The sequence below is a fragment of the Festucalex cinctus genome, chromosome 6 (assembly GCF_051991245.1).
Source record: "Festucalex cinctus isolate MCC-2025b chromosome 6, RoL_Fcin_1.0, whole genome shotgun sequence".
Lineage (NCBI taxonomy): Eukaryota > Metazoa > Chordata > Actinopteri > Syngnathiformes > Syngnathidae > Festucalex > Festucalex cinctus.
Window position 1 is genome coordinate 28,279,071 of NC_135416.1, and position 20,450 is coordinate 28,299,520.

General features: G+C 39.9%; 3 protein-coding genes across 4 annotated transcripts in view; 2 read left to right on the top strand and 1 right to left on the bottom strand.

Moving 5' to 3' along the window:
* The window catches only part of dgke (diacylglycerol kinase, epsilon), a 15,312-nt gene extending 8,618 nt beyond the window's left edge, over positions 1 to 6,694 (top strand). The window contains exons 9-11 of the mRNA XM_077524211.1: positions 1,596 to 1,723; positions 2,185 to 2,296; positions 4,605 to 6,694. Coding sequence (XP_077380337.1) covers positions 1,596 to 1,723; positions 2,185 to 2,296; positions 4,605 to 4,829 — 465 coding nt within the window. The 3' untranslated portion in view covers positions 4,830 to 6,694. The remainder of the gene's footprint in view (positions 1 to 1,595; positions 1,724 to 2,184; positions 2,297 to 4,604) is intronic.
* Positions 6,695 to 9,247: 2,553 nt separating this feature from the next.
* Positions 9,248 to 20,450, bottom strand: part of trim25 (tripartite motif containing 25) — a 64,715-nt gene continuing 53,512 nt past the window's right edge. For both annotated transcript variants that reach the window (XM_077525219.1, XM_077525218.1), the window contains 5 exons: positions 16,028 to 16,196; positions 14,395 to 14,484; positions 14,163 to 14,315; positions 14,013 to 14,069; positions 9,248 to 11,194 (listed from right to left, as the gene is read on the bottom strand). In XM_077525219.1, coding sequence (XP_077381345.1) covers positions 10,659 to 11,194; positions 14,013 to 14,069; positions 14,163 to 14,315; positions 14,395 to 14,484; positions 16,028 to 16,196 — 1,005 coding nt within the window. In that variant the 3' untranslated portion in view covers positions 9,248 to 10,658. The remainder of the gene's footprint in view (positions 11,195 to 14,012; positions 14,070 to 14,162; positions 14,316 to 14,394; positions 14,485 to 16,027; positions 16,197 to 20,450) is intronic.
* LOC144021158 (uncharacterized) overlaps positions 10,811 to 20,450 on the top strand; it is a 33,183-nt gene continuing 23,543 nt past the window's right edge. The window contains exon 1 of the mRNA XM_077525220.1: positions 10,811 to 11,216. The gene's annotated coding sequence lies outside the window, so the exon portion shown is untranslated. The remainder of the gene's footprint in view (positions 11,217 to 20,450) is intronic.

The following is a 20,450-nucleotide window of genomic DNA, read 5'->3' on the forward strand; positions in this document are numbered from 1 at the left end:
GGGCACCAGTAAGGAGACGAGCAGCAGCATTTTGGACAAGCTGGAGACGCTACTGGCTGATCCTAAAATAAAGTGCATTACAGTAATCCAGCCGAAATATAACAAAGTACTTTCATTGAAGACTGTTATCCATTGGTGTGACTGCTTGTATATCTACGTGTGCTTAGCAGCCTAAGGTGTACCCCGTCTCTCGCCAGTCAGCTCGATAGGCTCTACAACAAATTGTGACATTTTATGGTTGTAGTTTGCAGTGATTGTTGAAATGGTTGGACTCCCATTGGACTCAGACGAGAGAGTCAAAATACGAGAAACTCCTCTCATCAGGGTGTAATATAACAGAAATCCGACCGTCACGTGACTATTTCTCTAAACGCTAACGGAAAGTAGTGGATTCGTTAATGGACTACAATGACGAGTAGGGCTAAAACTAGCGTTTATCCATCAGCGTTCCATCCGAGAGCATTGACAGTCACTTTGATGAAAAGGACATGATCTACATGCACGAGGTGGACATGTTGGATTGCCAAATAAGTGTCAGGAGTGCTTTTTTTATTTTTCAATTCGGTGACGCTTGCTACATGGAATAACCTCCTCTCTTACTCCAGTAGTGCTTTCAAAACTGATCATACAAAGGCTTTACACGTTTATACAATCCAGATTTATTTCTCCTTTATGTGTGCTCAAAATGCCATCGAAATTAGCAGTTTCACAAAAGTCTCAGCAGTGTTATTTAGGTACGTTAGCAACTTAGCACCTGCTCATTCTGCCGCCGTCATTTATGCCGTAAAAAGTCTTTATGGTGTTGGTCAGTTGTTAAATTCAACCGTTTAATAATATCTATTAAACTGTAGCAGCACAAACGAACGAAACAGATTTGCCCACACATTTTGTGTGTGGTAACAGTACGCAACTGCTGATTCAGCCAGCCACCGTGTACAAAGTGCCCGATCATGTCTTTTGCCTTCATTTAATAACTATACAATCGAGCTACATCTACACAACTGATTCAGGAATTGACTCACCTGATATGAGGTGATTTCTAAACAAGCAATGAGGAGGATGCCAAATCTTCCGGCTTGTTGTTCACCCTTTTTATGGCTGCTGTGATCCATTGGCTACGCATTGATCTCTCTTTTGGTAGGCTGGAGAATGCTCAATCCTTTTTGTTGTGTTTTTTTTTTTTTGCCTCTTCTTGTTGTGGCAGCTGGTTCACAACAGCTCTCAATCATTGTTAACATGTGGTGTTTGCCGTTTACTCAAAGTGGCAGACGCGTTTTCTATGCTGCCAAAATGGCTGCACTGTTTGAGATGCGTGACGTCAACGTCTGGATCTGTAATCTATACTACAACAACAATTCAAAACTCATTCATTGGTCTGAAAGCCTGTCATTTTGTTTCCCCCTTCCTTCTTCCTGATGTCACGTAAGAAACTCGGGGCACTAATTAGCGACCTACTAGGCTTCCCATTCTGGTTGCTCATGCTCATCGTTCTTTTTCGTGTTTCTCGGAAGACAAATTCCTTGTGTGTTTTTACATACTTGCTTCTTTAATGAACCTTGTGTTTGCACACATTCATTGTGTTTTTCCCACCACAGCTGGAGCTCGATGGTGAGAGAATTGCATTGCCCAGCCTGGAAGGCATCATTGTTTGTAACATTGGCTACTGGGGGGGTGGCTGCAGACTCTGGGAGGGGATGGGCGACGAACCCTGCGCCCCCACAAGGTAAGACAAGCGTCAGCAAACGACACGGCTAACCTCGGAGGTTGACCCTCTAGTAGAGAGACACCATGGCCCTGGTTGATGTCTTATACTCTGCTGTCACCTGCTGGCCGTTTGTGTAATAACTACCATTTCTTCAACCGTGCAGTTGAGAGGCTGCATCAAAGCCTTCTGTATGCTCTAGCTTAAAAAAAAACATAAACTTATAAATACGTCTTTAAGACTAAAATAGAACGTATTTATATGTTTTGGGGAGAAAATGAGTTAATAGCGTTGCAACAAAGTTTATTTTTGACACTAATTTCTGTTTTAGTACAAATACATGTCTACTCCAAATCTCGGTTTTCGGCCTTATTGACTACTAATAATCGGTGTCGGCCCTGAAAAATCCATCGGTCTAGCTTATGTCACGTGCTGTTCATTCCCGTGGCAACAAGCGGTTTGCTTTTGTGTCTGTGCGACAGGTTGGATGATGGTCTGCTGGAGGTGATGGGCGTGTTTGGCTCTTTCCACTGTGCTCAGATCCAGGTCAAGCTGGCCAACCCAGTGCGACTGGGACAGGCCCACACGGTCAGGGTGAGGCCACATTGCATACCACATCGCCATCCTGCAACTGTTTTCCCCAAGGAAGACTTGTAACACTTTGAATGCCAGCCATTTGCACTCATCACAACTGGAGTGTGCCAGACATTCTTTTTTATTAGACTATAGCAATGCTACGTGTATTTTCTTCAAAATTTTTTTCAGTTGTTTTCTACAAATCTGCCACCTTCTAAACTCACAATTTTGCCACTTTATAAACTGCCAAATTTGCGTGTTTTTTTCCCCCGCTGAATATTGGACCCCCCCCCCCCCCCCCAAAAAAAAAGAAATAAATAAAAATTAAAAATTAAATGTGGCCTTAATACGCCACCGTACATATCAAACAAAGTGACATTTATGCTAATATTTTTGCTTCTGTGGCCAGCCATGACAGTGAAGGGATTCTCAGTGATTCTAAAATGATGCACCACTGCTACCCTCTGCTGGCAGTTGGGCTCATAAGCGCTGCTTGCAAGTTAAAGGGCGAGCACATCAGACCCCTCTCAATGAAACATGTATCAAACGGCATAACTCAACCTTGGCGATGAAGGTTATGATTCTAATAGATGAGTGGTTCTCAACCTTTTTTTAGTGATGTACCCTTTTTTCAGCCAAGGAGTGTTTCCTCGTTTAACGTGGTTTTTGGTTTGTTTGTTTTTTTATGGTCTTTGTGCGGCCCTATCTCTCGAAACCTACATATAGGACATACAGGCATCCGCGGATTTGGCTCGATGAGACCTTTCCAACTGTGTCTGCCCCGCCGCTCCACGACATTGCATTCCGGAGATAGAAAATATATACTGTGCTGTATAACAAGTAAATAATAATTTTTAAAAAAAACAACATACTTTTAATGGGGAAAAAATGACTAAATGAGAAAAACTCTAAATGATAAATGAAAAGGCATTCATAATAAATTAAAAAGTAAAAATCATACCAAAAATGAAAAAACATATATAATAAATGAGAAAATATATACTGTGGTAACTGTGCTGTATACTGTAGTAAGTAAATAAAACAAAACAAAACATACTTTGAATGGGAAAAAAAATAATGTAAATGAAAAAAGAACATTTGAATGAAAAAGCACTTATAATAAAGTAAAAATCATACCAAAACAAACGTAAAAAATATATCTAATTAACGCGGCAAAAAAAAAAAAAAGTTGGTTGAAAACAAAAAAAAAAAAAAAAAACTGGCCATCGTTGTCCGATTTATTAAACTTTGGAACTTCATTTGTTCAGTGGTTTCTCTTGAACTATTTGGAAATAACGAACTACAAAGTTCAGATCAGATTTGTGCACTTAAGTGATTAGCACCATTAAATGTCCTCCTTTGAGATTCATAGTAAAGAAGTCATTAAATTTACAACAAATTTGCAAATGACTGACAGGCAAAGTCATTTTAACTAACGCAAAAACTAAAATTAAAATAAAAAAAATGTCGTTACCAAAATAAAATAAAAATGAAAATGCTTTTTAAAAAACGAAAACTAACTGAAGCTACATTTTATGTTTACAAAACTAACTAAAACCAACTAATTATAGCAAAAATGTCCTTTGTTTTAGTCTTTGGTAATTAATTTAATGCCTTTGTGAGCATTTGTGGTTGATTTTAAATGTGATTTTAAAAAGATTTATTTTGATACTAACCAAAAAAAGGACATTTGAAAGTGTGTCAGACAGAAGTGACGTCATCTGGCAGCAGCCAATAGAAAAGCACCTTCAGATGACGTCTCTCCCATGGTGTTTTTTAATTAAATATTCCATCCATCCACGCACACCTCGGGACAATTCAGCGCACCCAATTAACCTGCCATGCATGTCTTTGGAATGTGGGAGGAGACCGGAGTACCCGGAGAAGACCCACGCAGGCACGGGGAAAACATGCAAACACTCCACCCAGGAAGTCCGGAGCCTGGACTCGAACCGGAGTCCTCAGAACTGGGAGGCGGACATGCTAACCAGTCATTCACCGTGCTGCCCACCTGGAAAACTAATTAAATCTAATTAAAAAAAATATGAAAATACTTAAATTGAAAAATTCCCAAACTAAAATAACCCTGCTGACAGGTGATCCGAGATCGCATATGACAGTTTGGGTCCAACCATTCTGGTGTGAGGGGACTGAATGTATTTTACATATTGAGCCTACTGGATAGAAATGACATCGTATTAACTTAGATTTTCATGAAATAGTTACATAATTATATCATTTTCATTTGAAAATCTTGCACACCCCCATTTGTGAACCACTCTAATATAATAGATGACTTGTTAAACTGTCATGTTTTCTTCCCAAGCTGCTCCTGAAGAGCTCGACGATGCCGATGCAAGTGGACGGCGAGCCGTGGGCGCAGGGCCCGTGCGCCGTCACCATCACCCACAAGACGCAGGCCCTCATGCTGTACCACAGTTCGGAAGAGACGGACGACGACGACGAAGGCGACTCCAGCGCCTCTGAGACCGAGAGCCCCACGCCTCAAGACTCGCCCAGGCCCCCGGGGCCGGCGTCCGCCCGAGCCTGATGATCTTTGTCATCAGATAATTGGTTTTTTTTTTTCCTGTTTTCAATTGCCAATTGAAAATCCAAAAACAACTCTTTCAACTAGTGATGCACCACAGGTGGATATTACAAAATAGTCCTCAAAGCCCCTGACGTCCAAACTAATGGATCAGTGTGAGGCGGCAAATGATTGACACCTCGTTGTTCATATCTTCTGTCTCTAATTGGCATAGTAGGTCTTTAAAAAAAAATAATAATAAATCCCCTTTTTAACATGTTAACTCATTCACTCCCAGCCATTTTCACGGAAGCAACCCCCTTTGCTTCAGGTTGTTATGTTGGATTTTGAGTGATTTTGCAAGGTCCACAGAATATTTTGTTCAATTGCTATAAAAACATGGAACATGCCAAAAGAAAGATTAGAGTCTCTGTTTTCATCAGGAAAAAAAAAAGTGTTTTCGTATGTGTTTCCATTTTGCAGCAATTAGCATTAGAATATAGCTAAGTTTCGTCCATATTCACATTCCTGGTAAAAACACTGACAAAAAGAGCTTGCTGCAACATGGCCCTTGCTGATCTCGTAGACTCTGCCGCCACCTGCTGACCGCAATAACTACCATTGCTTTAAGCCACCTCTTCATGTAAAAAGCTGCAGCAAAGCCTTCTCTATGCTCTTGCATAAAAAAAAAAAACATAAAACATGTAAACACGTTTTTGGGAGGGAAGGACAAACTGTTAAAAAAAAAAAGAAAAGTTTTTACACGTTTTTGGGTTTGAATGAGTTAAACATCTTTACTAATGCTTGTTACTTCAACAAACTTCCAGGTTCCGTAAACAATCACTTGAAGTCAATCTCAGTACTGTGGCCCAATCTAAAAGTATCTCTAATCTTATTTAATCTGACTCAAAAACGGAATCATAAAAATGTCATTTTTGTGTGCCACTTTTTCATAATGTGATTTTCAATTTCCAATTGAAAATGGAGCGAAGGAATGATTCACAGTTGATATCTACTTCAAAAGCTTTTAATTTCATCCCCTCCGACAAAGTCAGGTGAGGGTGAATGTGGAAGAGATTGCTGTATTACTTGCACTTTTTTTGTTGATGATTTGTGTTCCTTAACTACAGACCAATTTTACGTCCGCGCATCTTGAAGCCTGTTAAGAGCTTAACCCTTAAATGTTGCGGACTGTGTTGGTTAACATACAGGAGAGATCGTTTTCAGTTGCAGTACTAAAAATCACAAATCAAGCCAATGAGACCAATTGGGTATATGCCACGGAAGAGGTGGGACATTTTTTGCACATCAGTTTGGTTCCGGTTCGGTTTGCGACGTGTGGGCTGCGTCAAAATACTTGTGCTTCTGACTTTGTGCCCTCGGTTGCGTGTTCGCAACCCGGACCGGAACCAAACTGATGTGCAAAATCACGTCCCGCCTCCTGTGGCATATACCCAATTGGATGCAGAGAATGTATTAAAATTCTCATCTGTGTTTTACCTGCAGTATATATATAAAAAAAAAAAGGATCATGAAATATTTGGGTAAAGTTTATTTTTTATTTTTAGTAATGCTGAAAAACGATCACTGGAAGAAGGATGGAAGTTTGAAGTTGAAGTCCGCCATAAGCTTGACACGATTCGCCAATTATTTATTGTATGGACCATTTTTCTTAGCACATCCTTTTTATCTATTCCGGTTTATTCGCCAATGCTGCTCATTAATCACTGCTGGTAAAATTGTCAGATGATACTGGACTCGCAGGTAATAATTTAATTTTATATCGCACCTTTCTCAAGGATGCTTAGTTAAAGGAACAGTTTGGATTTTTTTTTACATGAATCTCTATTTCATCCTAACCTCCAGTGTGTGCGATCAGCACTGACTAACCCCTGACAGCATTCTGTGGCACGAGTTCTGGTCCGGTGTTGGTCGAGAGGACAGTAGTCCGGCAAGTTGACTTGGGTCACAGAAATAAAGCGTTTATCTTCTAAAAACAATTAGTGTTCAAAAGAGTGATACATTTGCATCACTAAACTCCTTTTCTGAAAAAAAGTCAGACTCCATTACTGCCGGCACTATTTTTCTGTTCGTTCGTTCGCTGTGTAGACAGCTGATCCGCGCGGTTTCCACCTTCAGAAAGAAAAACAACTTGCAGATTAGTGCACTTCTATCAGCTGTATGCGGGGCGCCGCGCAGTGATACGAACTAACAGAAAAATAGTGCACGGTGGTAATGGCGTCTGACTTTTTTTTTTTCAGAAAGGAGTTTAATGATGCAAATGTATCACTCTTTTGAACACTAATTGTTTTTTAGAAGATAAACGCTTTATTTCCGTGACCCAAGCCAACTTGCTGGACTATTTTCCTCTCGACCAACACCGGACCAGAACTCGTGTCAAAGAACGCTGCCAGGGGTAAGTCAGTGCTGATCGCACACACTGGAGGTGAGGATGAAATAGAGATTCATGTCAAAAAATCCGAACTGTTCCTTTAGCGGCAGGTTTTTAGCCAGGTTCTTTTTCTCTCTCTCTCTCTCTCTCTCTCTCTCTCTCTCTCTCTCTCTCGCTCTCTCTCGCTCTCGCTCTGTGTGTGTTACCCAATAAGTGCAGCTCTTTTAAACGTTATCACTCCAAAGGTTCAACTTTCAGTGATGTAACCATGACTCACTAGCATGTCAAGACTTTTTTTTTTTTTTTGAGGAGGTTAAGAACATTTGAATGTGCTTGAACTGGTTATTTAGAAACTCCCCAGTCGCAACTCATTACATTGTGTGCGAATCGGTTTTGAAGCAGTATTAGTTTGAATGTTTTTAGACAAACTGAGCAAGACATTTGTCATATTGTGTAACAAGTTTGCTTCCCCTAGCTGACAATATAAACACTGGATGTTTGCTCAAAATATGTATTATCACATTTTCACTGTAATGCTTTATATTAATGTATACTGTATTTACACGTGTTGAATATTGTGTTTGAATTTTAGTTTGACTATCCTAATGCTGATTTTACTATTAAAAAAAGAAGCCATTTTTGCCTCTGCTAGCAAAACAGAAATGAGAATACAAATGTAGGATTAGCGTTGGTTACGGATGAAAGCTTTTAAGAACATTTGGAAGGTTTTGTGAATTTACATTGGACATTATCGTTCAACTGAGTTGAATGTAAGGAGGTGATGTTTATGGATTTATTTTCCCATAAATATTTTCATATTAAAGTCTGATTGTTCTCACTTGCTGCGATGTGAAGCTTTAATAAATCAGGAGTGCCCAAGTATGATCCTCGAGAGCCACTATCCAGACTTTTTAAAAAAAAATTCTCCATGTTTCTCTTTACCAACACACCTGATTCATGATCAGTATCGTTATCAGGCTTCTGCAAAGCTTGCTGATGAGCTGATGATTGGATTCAGCTGCATTGGAGGAGGGAGACTTGGAAAACGAGATAGATAGGGGCTCTCGAGGACCGGACTTGGGCACCTTTGCTTTAAATGAATTAACAAGGCACTCTGAAATTAAACACTGGATACCAAAACCATCTTGAACAGGATATTCAATCTCGAGAAGAAAAAAAAAGAAAGTATTTTTTGTTGTGCAGTAAAAGATGAAAATGTTGGAGGAAGCCATGGCAACCCTTTGTTAAATGCAGTGTTAGTGGAGATTTCCTGAATGGGTCACACCCTTAATTAATCATGTTGTCATGCTATGGCCCCCCAGTAAGAAGACCCCCCCCCCCCCCCCCCTTGACTATAAATAATATAATTTGTCTATAAAATTGTTATAAGCACACCTCTGCATAACACTGTATCCATAATCCATATTAACGTATAAGAGAATAGAATACCTTTATTAACTTGGTAACTTTATTAACTGTAGCAGAAAAGATTTAAAGTGCACCTGAAATTCAAAAATAAAATTAAATCCTTAAACTATAAACATTTTTTGACTAACCATGTCAAACCATATGATACGGAAAAATAAAATTACATAAAATCAATAAATAATAATGCATTCAAACTGATCACCAACATTAACTCAGGAGCACAATATAAAAATAAAAACCTTAACCTGCAAAACAAAAATATATAAAATAATTTGTGCTGATTTTTTTTTGCTGTGTACAAAGCGCGCATGCTCAGTACAAACAAAACTCCTACACCACCGAGTGAATGCTCCCTGCGCACATGCTGCCAATCATGAGAGCGCCACTGCCTCCTAATGTAGTGGAGGTGCAATTGCACGTCATTCTAGGACAGTAAAAAAAATAAAAATAAAAAAGCATGTTCCCCGAGGTCAAACGCACCCCCCTTGATGAAGTCTCTCGCCCCACTATTTGAGAGGCACTGGCGTACAGGGAATCCTTTCTACATCATTTGTGTAAGACCTTTTTGTTTACTTAAAAGTGTATGTTCAACTATTTTAACCATAAAACAAAACACAAATAGTAATCATGAAACTGTTTTATTCAATAGAATCATAATCAACACATATCCCACATAGTGTGGCATTAATGCAAAAGCACATAACAGCAAATTTGGAAAGGGGGGGGGGGGGGGGCACAAGACAAATGATAATCTAACACCATTAACAGTTGACAATAAAGCATAATGAAACACTTTCCAATCAGCTGAGAATTGCAGGGAAAAAAAATCACCAAAATACAAGAAGAAAATGATTTACATTGCTAGCATAACAGAGCAAACATTTTCAACACAGAAGGGTGTATGATATTTGATCACAGCCTACTTTGTAAATGCAACCAACCACTCCAAAAGGGAAACAAGCGGCAATTGGTCAGCACATACTTGCACATGTTGGTCCTACAACAGCCCTCAACTTCAGCAGACATGCATGGACATTTACAGTTCGTGTTACAGCATGCTGTATTATTTCCAGCAGCAAGTATTGATTGGTGGGCCATAGGAGACATATTAGATGTGGCATTGTTTTTAAACATTCTTGTACAATTACCGTGACAACAAATACAATTTGGAGTCTGAGCAGCCTTTTCAGGAATAACCTGACTGGAAACGTCACCCAAATTGCGATTATAGCAGAACACACAAGCCATCAGGGCACGTCACAAGACTTCATTTCAGCACATATCGAAAGATTCATTCCGTGTGTCTTTGGCTTTTTGAAGCAGCCTCACACAAAAAACTGTAATTCCAGTTATAGTTTTACACTTGTGACTGAGACCAATCATTTGTCAAAGTTAATGAAGTGATTCACGATTTTTTTTAAAAACAATTCATTTATGATTTGTTTGTTGATATGTGCCCTGCAAATGGCTGATAAACCCCGCCTCCTGCTCAAAATGAGCTTGGATAGGCTACAGCTGACCCATGACCCTTCGAAGAGAAGGAATCTAGAAAATGAATGGATTCATTATTCATTTTATATTCCTAATATAATTGATCTCAATCTGAATTTTGGCTTTGAAAGTCAAAGAACTCAGAAGTTGACAAAAAGGAAATAGATGGTGATTGGCTGTGGCGGTTTCACTCATGTTTGGTTTTGCCAGTTTCAAATGGGGGGGCGTGAACTTGGGCACATTCACACACACAATAGAAATTACTTAACATGTCTCACCACAGTTTAGGAGAAAACCTTTAATGACTATTTACTTGATATAATGATGTAATGCAATTTTTCCCATTTAAATTTATTTAGCGTTTGAGCATGGGATGTTCTTTCCACAATTACATGTCTATAGAAACAAGCTTTCATTGTCCATCCCAGCACAACAGCAGCAGCTAAAATGAGCTCGGTACAAAGAACTCCAATGGAAAGCTATTGACTGTTTATTGTACCATGACTAAGCATTTTGGACTTTAACGGGTGTTAATGTGCCGCTCAGACCTGCAGTTTGCACAGTGAGATAGATGACTCAGAGGAAAAGATCCAGAAAGCTGGATACACCGCCTCAGTGAACGGAAAGACAAAAGAGTAGAAAGGATAGGCTCTATCGGTCACATTGTAGAAAGTAACCGAACCCGATTCACAATCCAGCAACACGCCAACCCGCTTGGGGTTGGGATTCACGAGCACAATCTCGCTGCTGTCGTGCCAAACCGACAGCTTGCTCTGAAACCACTCCAAGCACCAAGACTGTGTGTTGCGGCCGAGTCGACTGGTGGGACCTTTGCGGTCAATGCTACCGTATGCCAAGCCGATACCGGTCAAGTTGCTGTTTGTAATGCGAACTTCCCAGTAGTGGCAACTGCGAGTGAAACCCTGAGAGGCGAGCACCTGAGAGCAGATGGAGAAGCGTTCGGGGCAGTCGTGCGTTGTGGGTATGGCTTGGTCTGACACAGATGCCCTTGTCATGCCTTCAGTTAGTACGATGCGTTTGTGCGCCGTCTTTGGATCAAAACAAAGTGCAGTGCCATCTAATAGTACAGAAAAAGAAAGGTAAGGTTATTAATCTGACCATATTCCTATGTCCCATCTCAAATTAGCTACGCTGGCAGGGGTCGACTCTCGAAGTAAATTGTACGCATCTTCAGTGTTATATCAGACAGGACCAGGTGAAAATGTGAAATATTCAATTAACTCATTTGCTCCCCAAAACATATAAAGACGTTCTATTTCAAATGTATTAAGTGTCCCAAAGACGTTTTTTTCTGTTTTATGTTTTTTTTTTAATTCTAGAGGAGGGGTAGGGAACCTTGGTCCTCAAGAGCCTCTGTCCCACCTGTTTTCCATGTCTCCCTCCAACACAGCTGACTCGTTATCATCATTATCATCATCAGCAAGCACTGTAGAAGCCTGATAATGAGCCAGTTCATCAAATCAGCTGTATTGGTGGAGGGAAACATGGAAGACAAGGCAGGACAGTAGATCTCGAGGACCAGGGTTCTCTACCCCTGTGCAAGAGCATACAGAAGGCTTTGATGCAGCTTCTCAACTGCAGAGAATGGGTGAAAAAAATTGGTAGTATTTACAAAAATGGCTAGCGGGCGGCAGCAGTGTATAATAGATCTACCAGGGCCATGATGAAAACAAGCTGTTTCCCCACAATTCTAACCAGATTTGTGAATAATGATGAAACATAGCTATATTCTAATGCTAACTGCTGCAAAACGGAAATGGATAGAAATATACTTTTTTTTCCTGACGATTATTTCTTTTGGTAGGTTCCATGTTTTTATAGCAATAGAACACAATATTCTGTGGGCCTTGCAAAATCAGTCAAAATCCAGTAAAACAGTGAGTGAAGGGTGTTACTTCAGTGAAAATTGCTGGGAGCAATGAGTTCATGTATACTACTATTGTTTTTCAGCTAATAACACAGGACAGGTAAAAAAAAGAAAAAAAAAAAAAAAGAAAGAAATATTGCACATTGCACAAACATTGGCCAACTTTTCGGAATGCACTTAAAATGAACCCCGACTGTAATGACAAGCTTGCTCTATGTTATTTATTTGGTTGTTACTAACATAACTATGAGATTCATTTAAAAAAAAACAACAACAAAAAAAACATTTCCAGTTGAATGCATGTTGTAGAAACTTTATTGGGACATACGCCGTCATTGTTATTCATTTACGTCGCAACGTCGAACGTAGCGACGTAAAATGGCGAGCAATGTGAAACGCCAATAAAGAAAGCAAGGAAGGCCTTCTAACATTCCTAAAGTGACGATCAAAACTCTTGAATGCGTCTGGTGAATGATGAGAGCGTGGCGTGGGGGAAGGTGACTCTTCCGTTCACATGTTTCTTTAGGAACGTAACGAGGCTTACCTTGCTTTGTTTAGGCACATTTCACATTGCTCGGCAGACAGACAGCCACCATTCTTCTACGTCACTACGCAGCGAAAGCGTTGCGACGTAAACAACAATCGCGGTGCACGCCCAAATACAGTTTCTACAAAATGTATTAAAGCGGAAATGATTTTTGAAAAAATTAATCTCACAGTTATGTTGGTTAAAGGCCCGGTCTGCCATTTTCACTCAGGAAAAGGCGCTTTTTAAATACAGGATTTAAACAAACAAACTACTTCTCAATTTACAGCTATAGGCTTCTCTAAATGTCTGGTGGTGATTTTTTTCTTAAACCCCCACCCTCCAGCCTGTATTTTGCCATTTTGTGTTTGTGTTTCTGTGGAAAGACAGTGTTTACACTCGTAGAGAGTACAATCGTAGAGCGGGGGGAGGGGGTCGTGTCGGAAACGGGGCCGGGCGAATTTGTTGGCTGCGTGACGTCACTCCCGCGGCAATTCGACAACACGCACAGATTATTTTTTTTATTTTTTCACTCACTCACTCACTCACAGAAGCTTACATGTGTGAATGAGTGAGTGAAAAAAAAAATCCGTGCGTGCTGTCAAATTGCCGCGGGAGTGACGTCACCCAGCCGACAAATTAGCCACGTTTGCGACAGCCGCCCCCCCGCGATTAGCTGGAGGGATGTAAACACTGTCTTTCCACAGAAACAACCCGCTATTTACAAAACAAACACAAAATGGCAAAATACAGGGGTGGGGGTTTAGGACAAAATCACCACCAGACATTTAGAGAAGCCCATAGCTGTAAATTGAGAAGTAGTTTGTTTGTTTAAATCCTGTACTTAAAAAGCACCTTTTCCTGAGTGAAAACGGCCTTTAGTTAACAACAAAATAAATAATACAGAGCAAACTTGCTCTTACAATTGGGGTGCCTTTGAGGACAAGCATACATCGCAAATATCTAATGAGCATTTTTGTATCTGGAACCATCAGTGTTACAGGCGCAACAAGCTATCGTGTTCAGTGATTTCCATTACAAAATATGGACAATCTGGAACAGTTGACAGGTCTACAAATAAGTTGTGATCCAGATGTCAATACTTGAATGAAGATATAAATCACGCTCTTGTATCATATTTAACTTTCATGTCAAGCCCGAATGTTTTTATTCTGGTTGACAGTCAATCGAAGGGCATAATCAAACATTCCCAAACACAATCCCACCTATGAAAAATTCAGAGTGTTCAATTAACCAACCATGCATGTTTTTGGAATATTTGAGGAAACAAAAAAAAGCTACACAGGCACGGGGAGAAGAAGCAAACTGCAATCCGAAGCCCGGATTTGAACCCATAATCTCTACACCATGAGGCGGAAGTGCTAACTCGTCAGCCAGACCCATACAATACAAATACAATAACAATGATAAGAAGAAGGAGAATAGAGAAAATAAGAAGCTATCAAAGAATCAATGACGTACATTTCACAAGATTGTGTCTTTTCTCAGCAGTAAGATTGTCAGGACGGTCCATCGTTTCTACAGCAAAAATGAGGAAAACAAGGAAATACTGAAATAAATCTCACATCCATTGACGAGCGTTCAGTCTTTATTCACGTAGACAAGGTGTACCTATTTTTTCCTTGGGTTCAGAATGCATCAGAGTCAGGTTAGGTCTGGGTCTTGGTTTCCCACCAGACGCCAGGAGGTTTTCCATAGAACGAGACATTTTTTTCAGACGTTCCTTACTGTCTTCCTGTAGTGGATTGGGCTTATTTTGCTTTTCTAAAGAAAACATATTTTTCATAGAATGAGATCATCTGACGTTTGGATTAATAAAGATGATACTGTAATATTTTCTCACTTTGTGATGTCATCTTGTTGGCTTTGACGTTGATTGGCTTGGCTTCCAGGGGAGGACTGTTGATGGGCTGTTCTGGCTGGATTTTCGCCTCTAAAAAAAGACATAGTATTTAATATAATATTTTGTTCTTCAACTGTATGTTGTCATTGTCATATCCTATAGGCAGTTGTCTAGTGGTCCCTGGAAAAGTGGGCATACTCTCAATTTTCAACATTTTTGAAGTAGTCCAGAAAAACATCCTCATTTCGAAAGAGTGACGTGCAAGAACTAAAAATCTGTCATTTGCACTTGCACACAATAATAAAACTATTGTGACTTGTTAAGAACAGTTTGGTAACACAAGCAGCCTGAAATAATAACGGATTCACCACATCTACACTTGTGTACTGTTGATGTTGTACTTGTTTTACATGACCAGTTGTACTCTCAATCTCTAGTCATCTTCTTTCAGTTCAGGAAATCTGCAAACTTTGTAATGGGAGGTCAGGAATGAAAGAAAAACAAAACAAAAAAAAACGGTGAATTCTTTGTGCATCAGCAAATCACTGTCAACTTAACATAGAGTTGGGTCTCAAATGCTGATGATCTCTGATCAAATGTATCCGTTCATAGTCCAAAAAATGAAAATTCAAATTAGATCAGAATGGTAAATGGGGTGCACTTATATAGCACCATATCTATGCCATGTTGTTTAACTCACTTTACCAAGCCTCATATTCACCTTTTTAAAAACATAAATCAGAGTGTACAGTTTAAAGTTTTCCTTTCTGGTTTAAAATAACTTACGTCCACAAACTGGATCCCTCAGTATACACTGGCCAATGGCAGAACCGAGGGTGTTCTTGTGTCCCAGTTTTAAATACATCCACTTGCATCAAACCAGATGCTAGCTAGCGCTAAAGTAACCTGGGTATTTTTGGATTTTGTGTCCCCTGCTAGGAGAGGCCAACAGGAATAATACATTGCCTCACTGGGCTTCATTAACTGACTGCTTAACAGTTACTTGAATTTGATGCGTATTTGAATGTGCTTTCACACACAACGTGAACGTGCATTCCAGACACCCATGCTGTAGCAGTCTTCACCAAGCCAACAACTTCTCCACGTTATGTCTCTGAAGAACCTGCGTTAGGTTCGCTCGTCGCCTGATTCTCAGTTATGAATACAGTACTTGCCAAAAAACATCAAGCATGACCGGCAAGACGCTCATTTTTCCTGGCTAATGAAAAGGAGTTCGGCTGACTGCCTCATCATTGTCGACATGGAAGCACAACACATTGAGAAGGCAGTACACTGCTCATCACCATAAGTGAAGTATGGTAATGGCAGCATTATGCGATGGGGCTGTTTTTCTTCAGCTGGAACTGCAGAATTATGAATAGTTTCAAATAACAGGGTTGGCACAAAATCTTCAGGCATGATCCCACTTTTTTGCTTGTACTTCCTCTCTCGATTTTTATTTTTTTTTTTAAATTGAGAGGTTCAAGTAAAAGGCCACATTAATAGTGGAAACAGTTTTGAAATAATCTATCTTGGTCTAATTTTTCTATATCATCAACACTTGGTATTTGACCAGACTTTTTATATCCAGTGTACGCCTGGCAGAGTACAGCGCTCACACTGAAAATGTTACCTCTTTTAGTTAATGGTGGTCTGGCATCAACAGGCTGATTGAGGATGTAACACAACTGTTTCTTCAGATTAACAGCAAACTCCTCGGTTGCTGCCAGCTTTTTGGAGCTAAAGTTGATTCGAGGGGCGTACGGATCAAATGCTGCAGCTTTGGGCAGGTTAATTGAAGCCTGTGAGGAGGGAAGCACAACTGTCAAATGGATACTGTTGATGAAAAGAACTGAAAGTAAAATTAGATGCAAAATTGTTGAGCATGATTATTAATAATAATTATTTTTAAAAAAAGTATATAATCCAGAAAACCCAATCTGTACATTTATATGCGCATGCTATGTTACCAATAAAATCACTCCATGAGGTGCAGAGCTCCGAGGAGCCCGTCTTGGGGCGCTTGGAACTAAAAGTGGTGTAAATTACCCCTTTATGGTACTGTACTATAGGTCCTCTTTTTGCCACAACCCCACTTAGCAGCACCGTACCATACAATACTAGCCAACTCGGACATACACGCTAGCAGCTGAAGGCAAGCTATGTTTGAAAGTATATATATATTAAATGTAGAGGTGGGTAATAACGAGTTACATTTATTCCGTTACATGTACTTGAGTCACTTAAAAAAAAAAAAAAAAAAAAAAAAGTACTTCTAAGAGTAGTTTTACCACACAATACTTTTTACTTTTACTTGAGTAGATGTGTGAAGAAGGATCGCTACTCGTACTCCGCTATATTTGGCCACACTAAAGTCATTACTTTTTCTCTTTTTTTCATTATCTTTACCAGAGAGCCAACAGCGGTTCTGCCACATGACTGTGTTTCACCAATCAGACGTAACAACAATAATCACATGACGACTCCTTCCCTTAACATTCTACCAATCAGACATAATGCAGTCACATGACCACAGGCGGCGTTTGGAACATAGCAGCTGGAGAGGACGAAGCCAAACACCCATGGCCTCATATAATAAGCTTATGTGTTTGTCGAAACAAACGGACATTTTGGCATATAAAAATTCCACATCGAACCTGAGTTAACGTGTCGTGGTAAGTTTGGCCCAAATTCCCTTAGGCAGGTATTTGTCTTAAGTGTTGAAAAGGACCTTTTCACATAGACACTTTTGCAAACACTAACTGTTGTCATAAATGAAACAGATCACGATACATGTTATATGGAGGCATGAATTGGTGGTAGCCACTAAGTGTCACAAATTATTAACTGAAAAGAAGATTTGGGAACAGATAAACACTTGACTCCATGTAATGCCAGAACCTGGTAAGATAACATATCAACGTTAAGCCATTCTTAGTCAATGTAGCAATAGCATATCCATCCATCCATCCATTTTCTTGACCGCTTATTCCTCACAAGGGTCACAGGGGCTGCTGGCGCCTATCTCAGCTGGCTCTGGGCAGTAGGCGGGGGACACCCTGGACTGGTTGCCAACCAATCGCAGGGCACACAGAGACGAACAACCATCCACACTCACACCTAGGGACAATTCGGAGCGCCCAATTAACCTGCCATGCATGTCTTTGGAATGTGGGAGGAGACCGGAGTACCCGGAGAAGACCCACGCGGGCACAGGGAGAACATGCAAATTCCACCCAGGAAGGTCCGAGCCTGGACTCGAACCGGAGACCTCAGAACTGGGAAGCGGACGTGCTAACCACTCGACTACCGTGTCACCCGCAATAGCATATGTAAACATAAAAGATTTAGGCTAAAAAAGTACAAGTTTCTAATTGCTCTGCTGATGGGTATTTACAGAAATGTAGTGACCACAATATTTTCAGGTGTACACTCCGATTTAATACATTAATCATCAGAAATCCTACTCTAATGTAGCTAACTTAATTTAACTTTGAAAATTGAACTGAATGTGTAATTTCAATGGCTTACTTGCCTGTAAACTCATAGCCTGATATTTTTTGTGTCAACAGAGGGTTCACCCCAACAGAATGAATGTTTTTGTCTGTCTGATTACATGAGTTTACTTGAGTATTCTTTTTAGCCAATACTTTTTTACTTCTACTTGAGTAAATTTAATGACTTACTTTTTACTTTTACTTAAGTAATATTATTTTGAAGTAACGCTACTCTTACTTGAGTACAATTTTTAGCTACTCTACCCACCTCTGATTAAATGGTGAAGCGTCTAGAAGAGGCGTGTCAAACTAATTTTAATTCAGGGGCCGCTGTCACCCAAATTTGATCTCAAGTGGGCCAGCCAGTATGTCAGTGGCCTAATAATCTATAAATACTGAAAGGTCAAAATGTTTACTTTTTTAGGCAAAAAATTACAAGAAAGTTCTCAAAAAATATTCCCATTTATATGAACTTATTCAGAGTAATAAGACATTTACATAGTCACAAAAATGTGCGTAAAAATTTTGCATCAATTGCAGTAATTTAACAATGTCGTTTAGGTGGTGATCATTGCAACCTCCAGTGGACAAAATGATCAACAAGAGTTAATTTTAGTGAATAGCTGCAGGCTGTGTTGTGTCCTCAGGGGCCAGAATGGGCCCCTAACATGCTGATTCTGGCCCGCAGGCCGTATGTTTGACACCTCTGGAGTATGTCAGTTCTAAAATGGAGACAAATCATATTAAACGGTAAAACAGATTTGTAGAAAAAAAGACAGTAAATAATGTGTTATTGTGTTCATCTTTGACAAATGCACAATAACGTCAATAACAAACCGACGTGGTCAATCCGGATACAGAAAGTAAAAACCCTGCCACAGTTTGGCTTTGGCCGAATGTGCTTCTACTCAACCGGGAGAAAATTAGTACTCAACCTCCTACAAGATTACTATTACAAGATACTACTTTTAAAAAAAAATTTAAACGACACTTTTCTTTGAGGACTGTTGGGCTTGTATATATCACGGTGGCAGAGCGACCACATCAGATTCAAGAAATGACGTCTGTAGTTTCTTCTTGTCCAACGATGACAAACAGCCAAATTGTGTTTATCCCAACCTGAAGATGGCGCCACACAGACAGCTTATGCCTCAAATTCAAGCTTTCAACCAATATGCACTAAAATGTCAAAAATAATGACCAGGGGCCTCATTTATAAAGCTTGCGTACGATCAAAATGAGGCCAAAACTACGTACGAACATTTCTGCGCCAAAGGTGGTATTTATAGAAAACACACTGAACGTGAAACTTTACGCACCGCTACGTCAAGTCTGGATCTACCGTACGCAATCCGCACATTCTGGAGACATGGGAAAACAGCGACACAATCAGTTTTGTGGTGCATTTCTATTCCTCAAACGACATGTATGCTGGATGTTGGGTCACATATATTAATGTTTGTTTTGCTCCAGAGTTGCTCGGATGTCACAAGCGCGCATTGGGGTGGAAAGCTGCATGCGAATGAACATTTTAAACGCTCGTTTTCTCTCATTGATCACCAATCTTGAAAAAGCCTCATGCAACAAATCATACTCATGACAACTATGTAGACATACTGCACGCATTACATCATCGCGCCACGCAACAATATGCCCCAATAGTAATTTCACCCGCCCGCGCCGCGCATTTGCCATTAAAGGCTAAATAAAATGCACAAGACACAAGACAATAAGGTTTGAAAAAATAGCTAGAAAAATAGTCTGGTGCAAGCATCTTTGCTATATGGAGATAGGGTTTTGTCAAGCAAATAAATAAATGCGCGCGTCAATAAAGTCTGCCATAAAAGTTCACAATGCGATCCACGCAGCCGTGATTCTGGATGAAGATCCATAAGCAACACATTAGGAAATATTAACAACAATAATAGGATATTATATTGATCGCCTAATTTAGAGATAATTTAGTAAGTCTGAGTGAAAACAATACAAGTGTAAGCGGTTAAGAAAATGGATGGACGGATTATCATTATTATTATTCCTTTCCTTATTTAAAAAAATCAAATCTGCGTCTGTGCGACATGCGGCGGCATTATCGTGATTCGCGTCCTGCTTGCTTTTATTGGCCTTCCGTGACTCGACCTCTTCAATGAGGGTTTCAATGTACATCTTGTTTTAAAATCTTTTTTTTCTTTTTTTTTTTTTGAACCTACTGTTCACACGAAAAGTCTAGTACATCATGGTGACATTAGCTTTCTTTCTTGAATTTCATTGACCGTCCAAATTGTTTTGGTTTGATGTTTGCCAATACGTGCTGCTTATTAATACGCAGATGAGTTGCTTTCCATTGCCAAATATGGGGTGAAATAGGCGGACTTGGGGCGGGGAACTGCGTGGAATCTGCTGCGCACACCGGTTGGGATCGTGTGGCATTTATATAGGGAACTTGCGTGCAGATTTGCGTATGTGTGCATGGTTTTATAAATCTCAATTTTTTTCTGCGAACGTGAGTTTTGAGTTTCGTTCGTACGTACTTTTCCGCCAGGTTTTCTCGCACAGTTT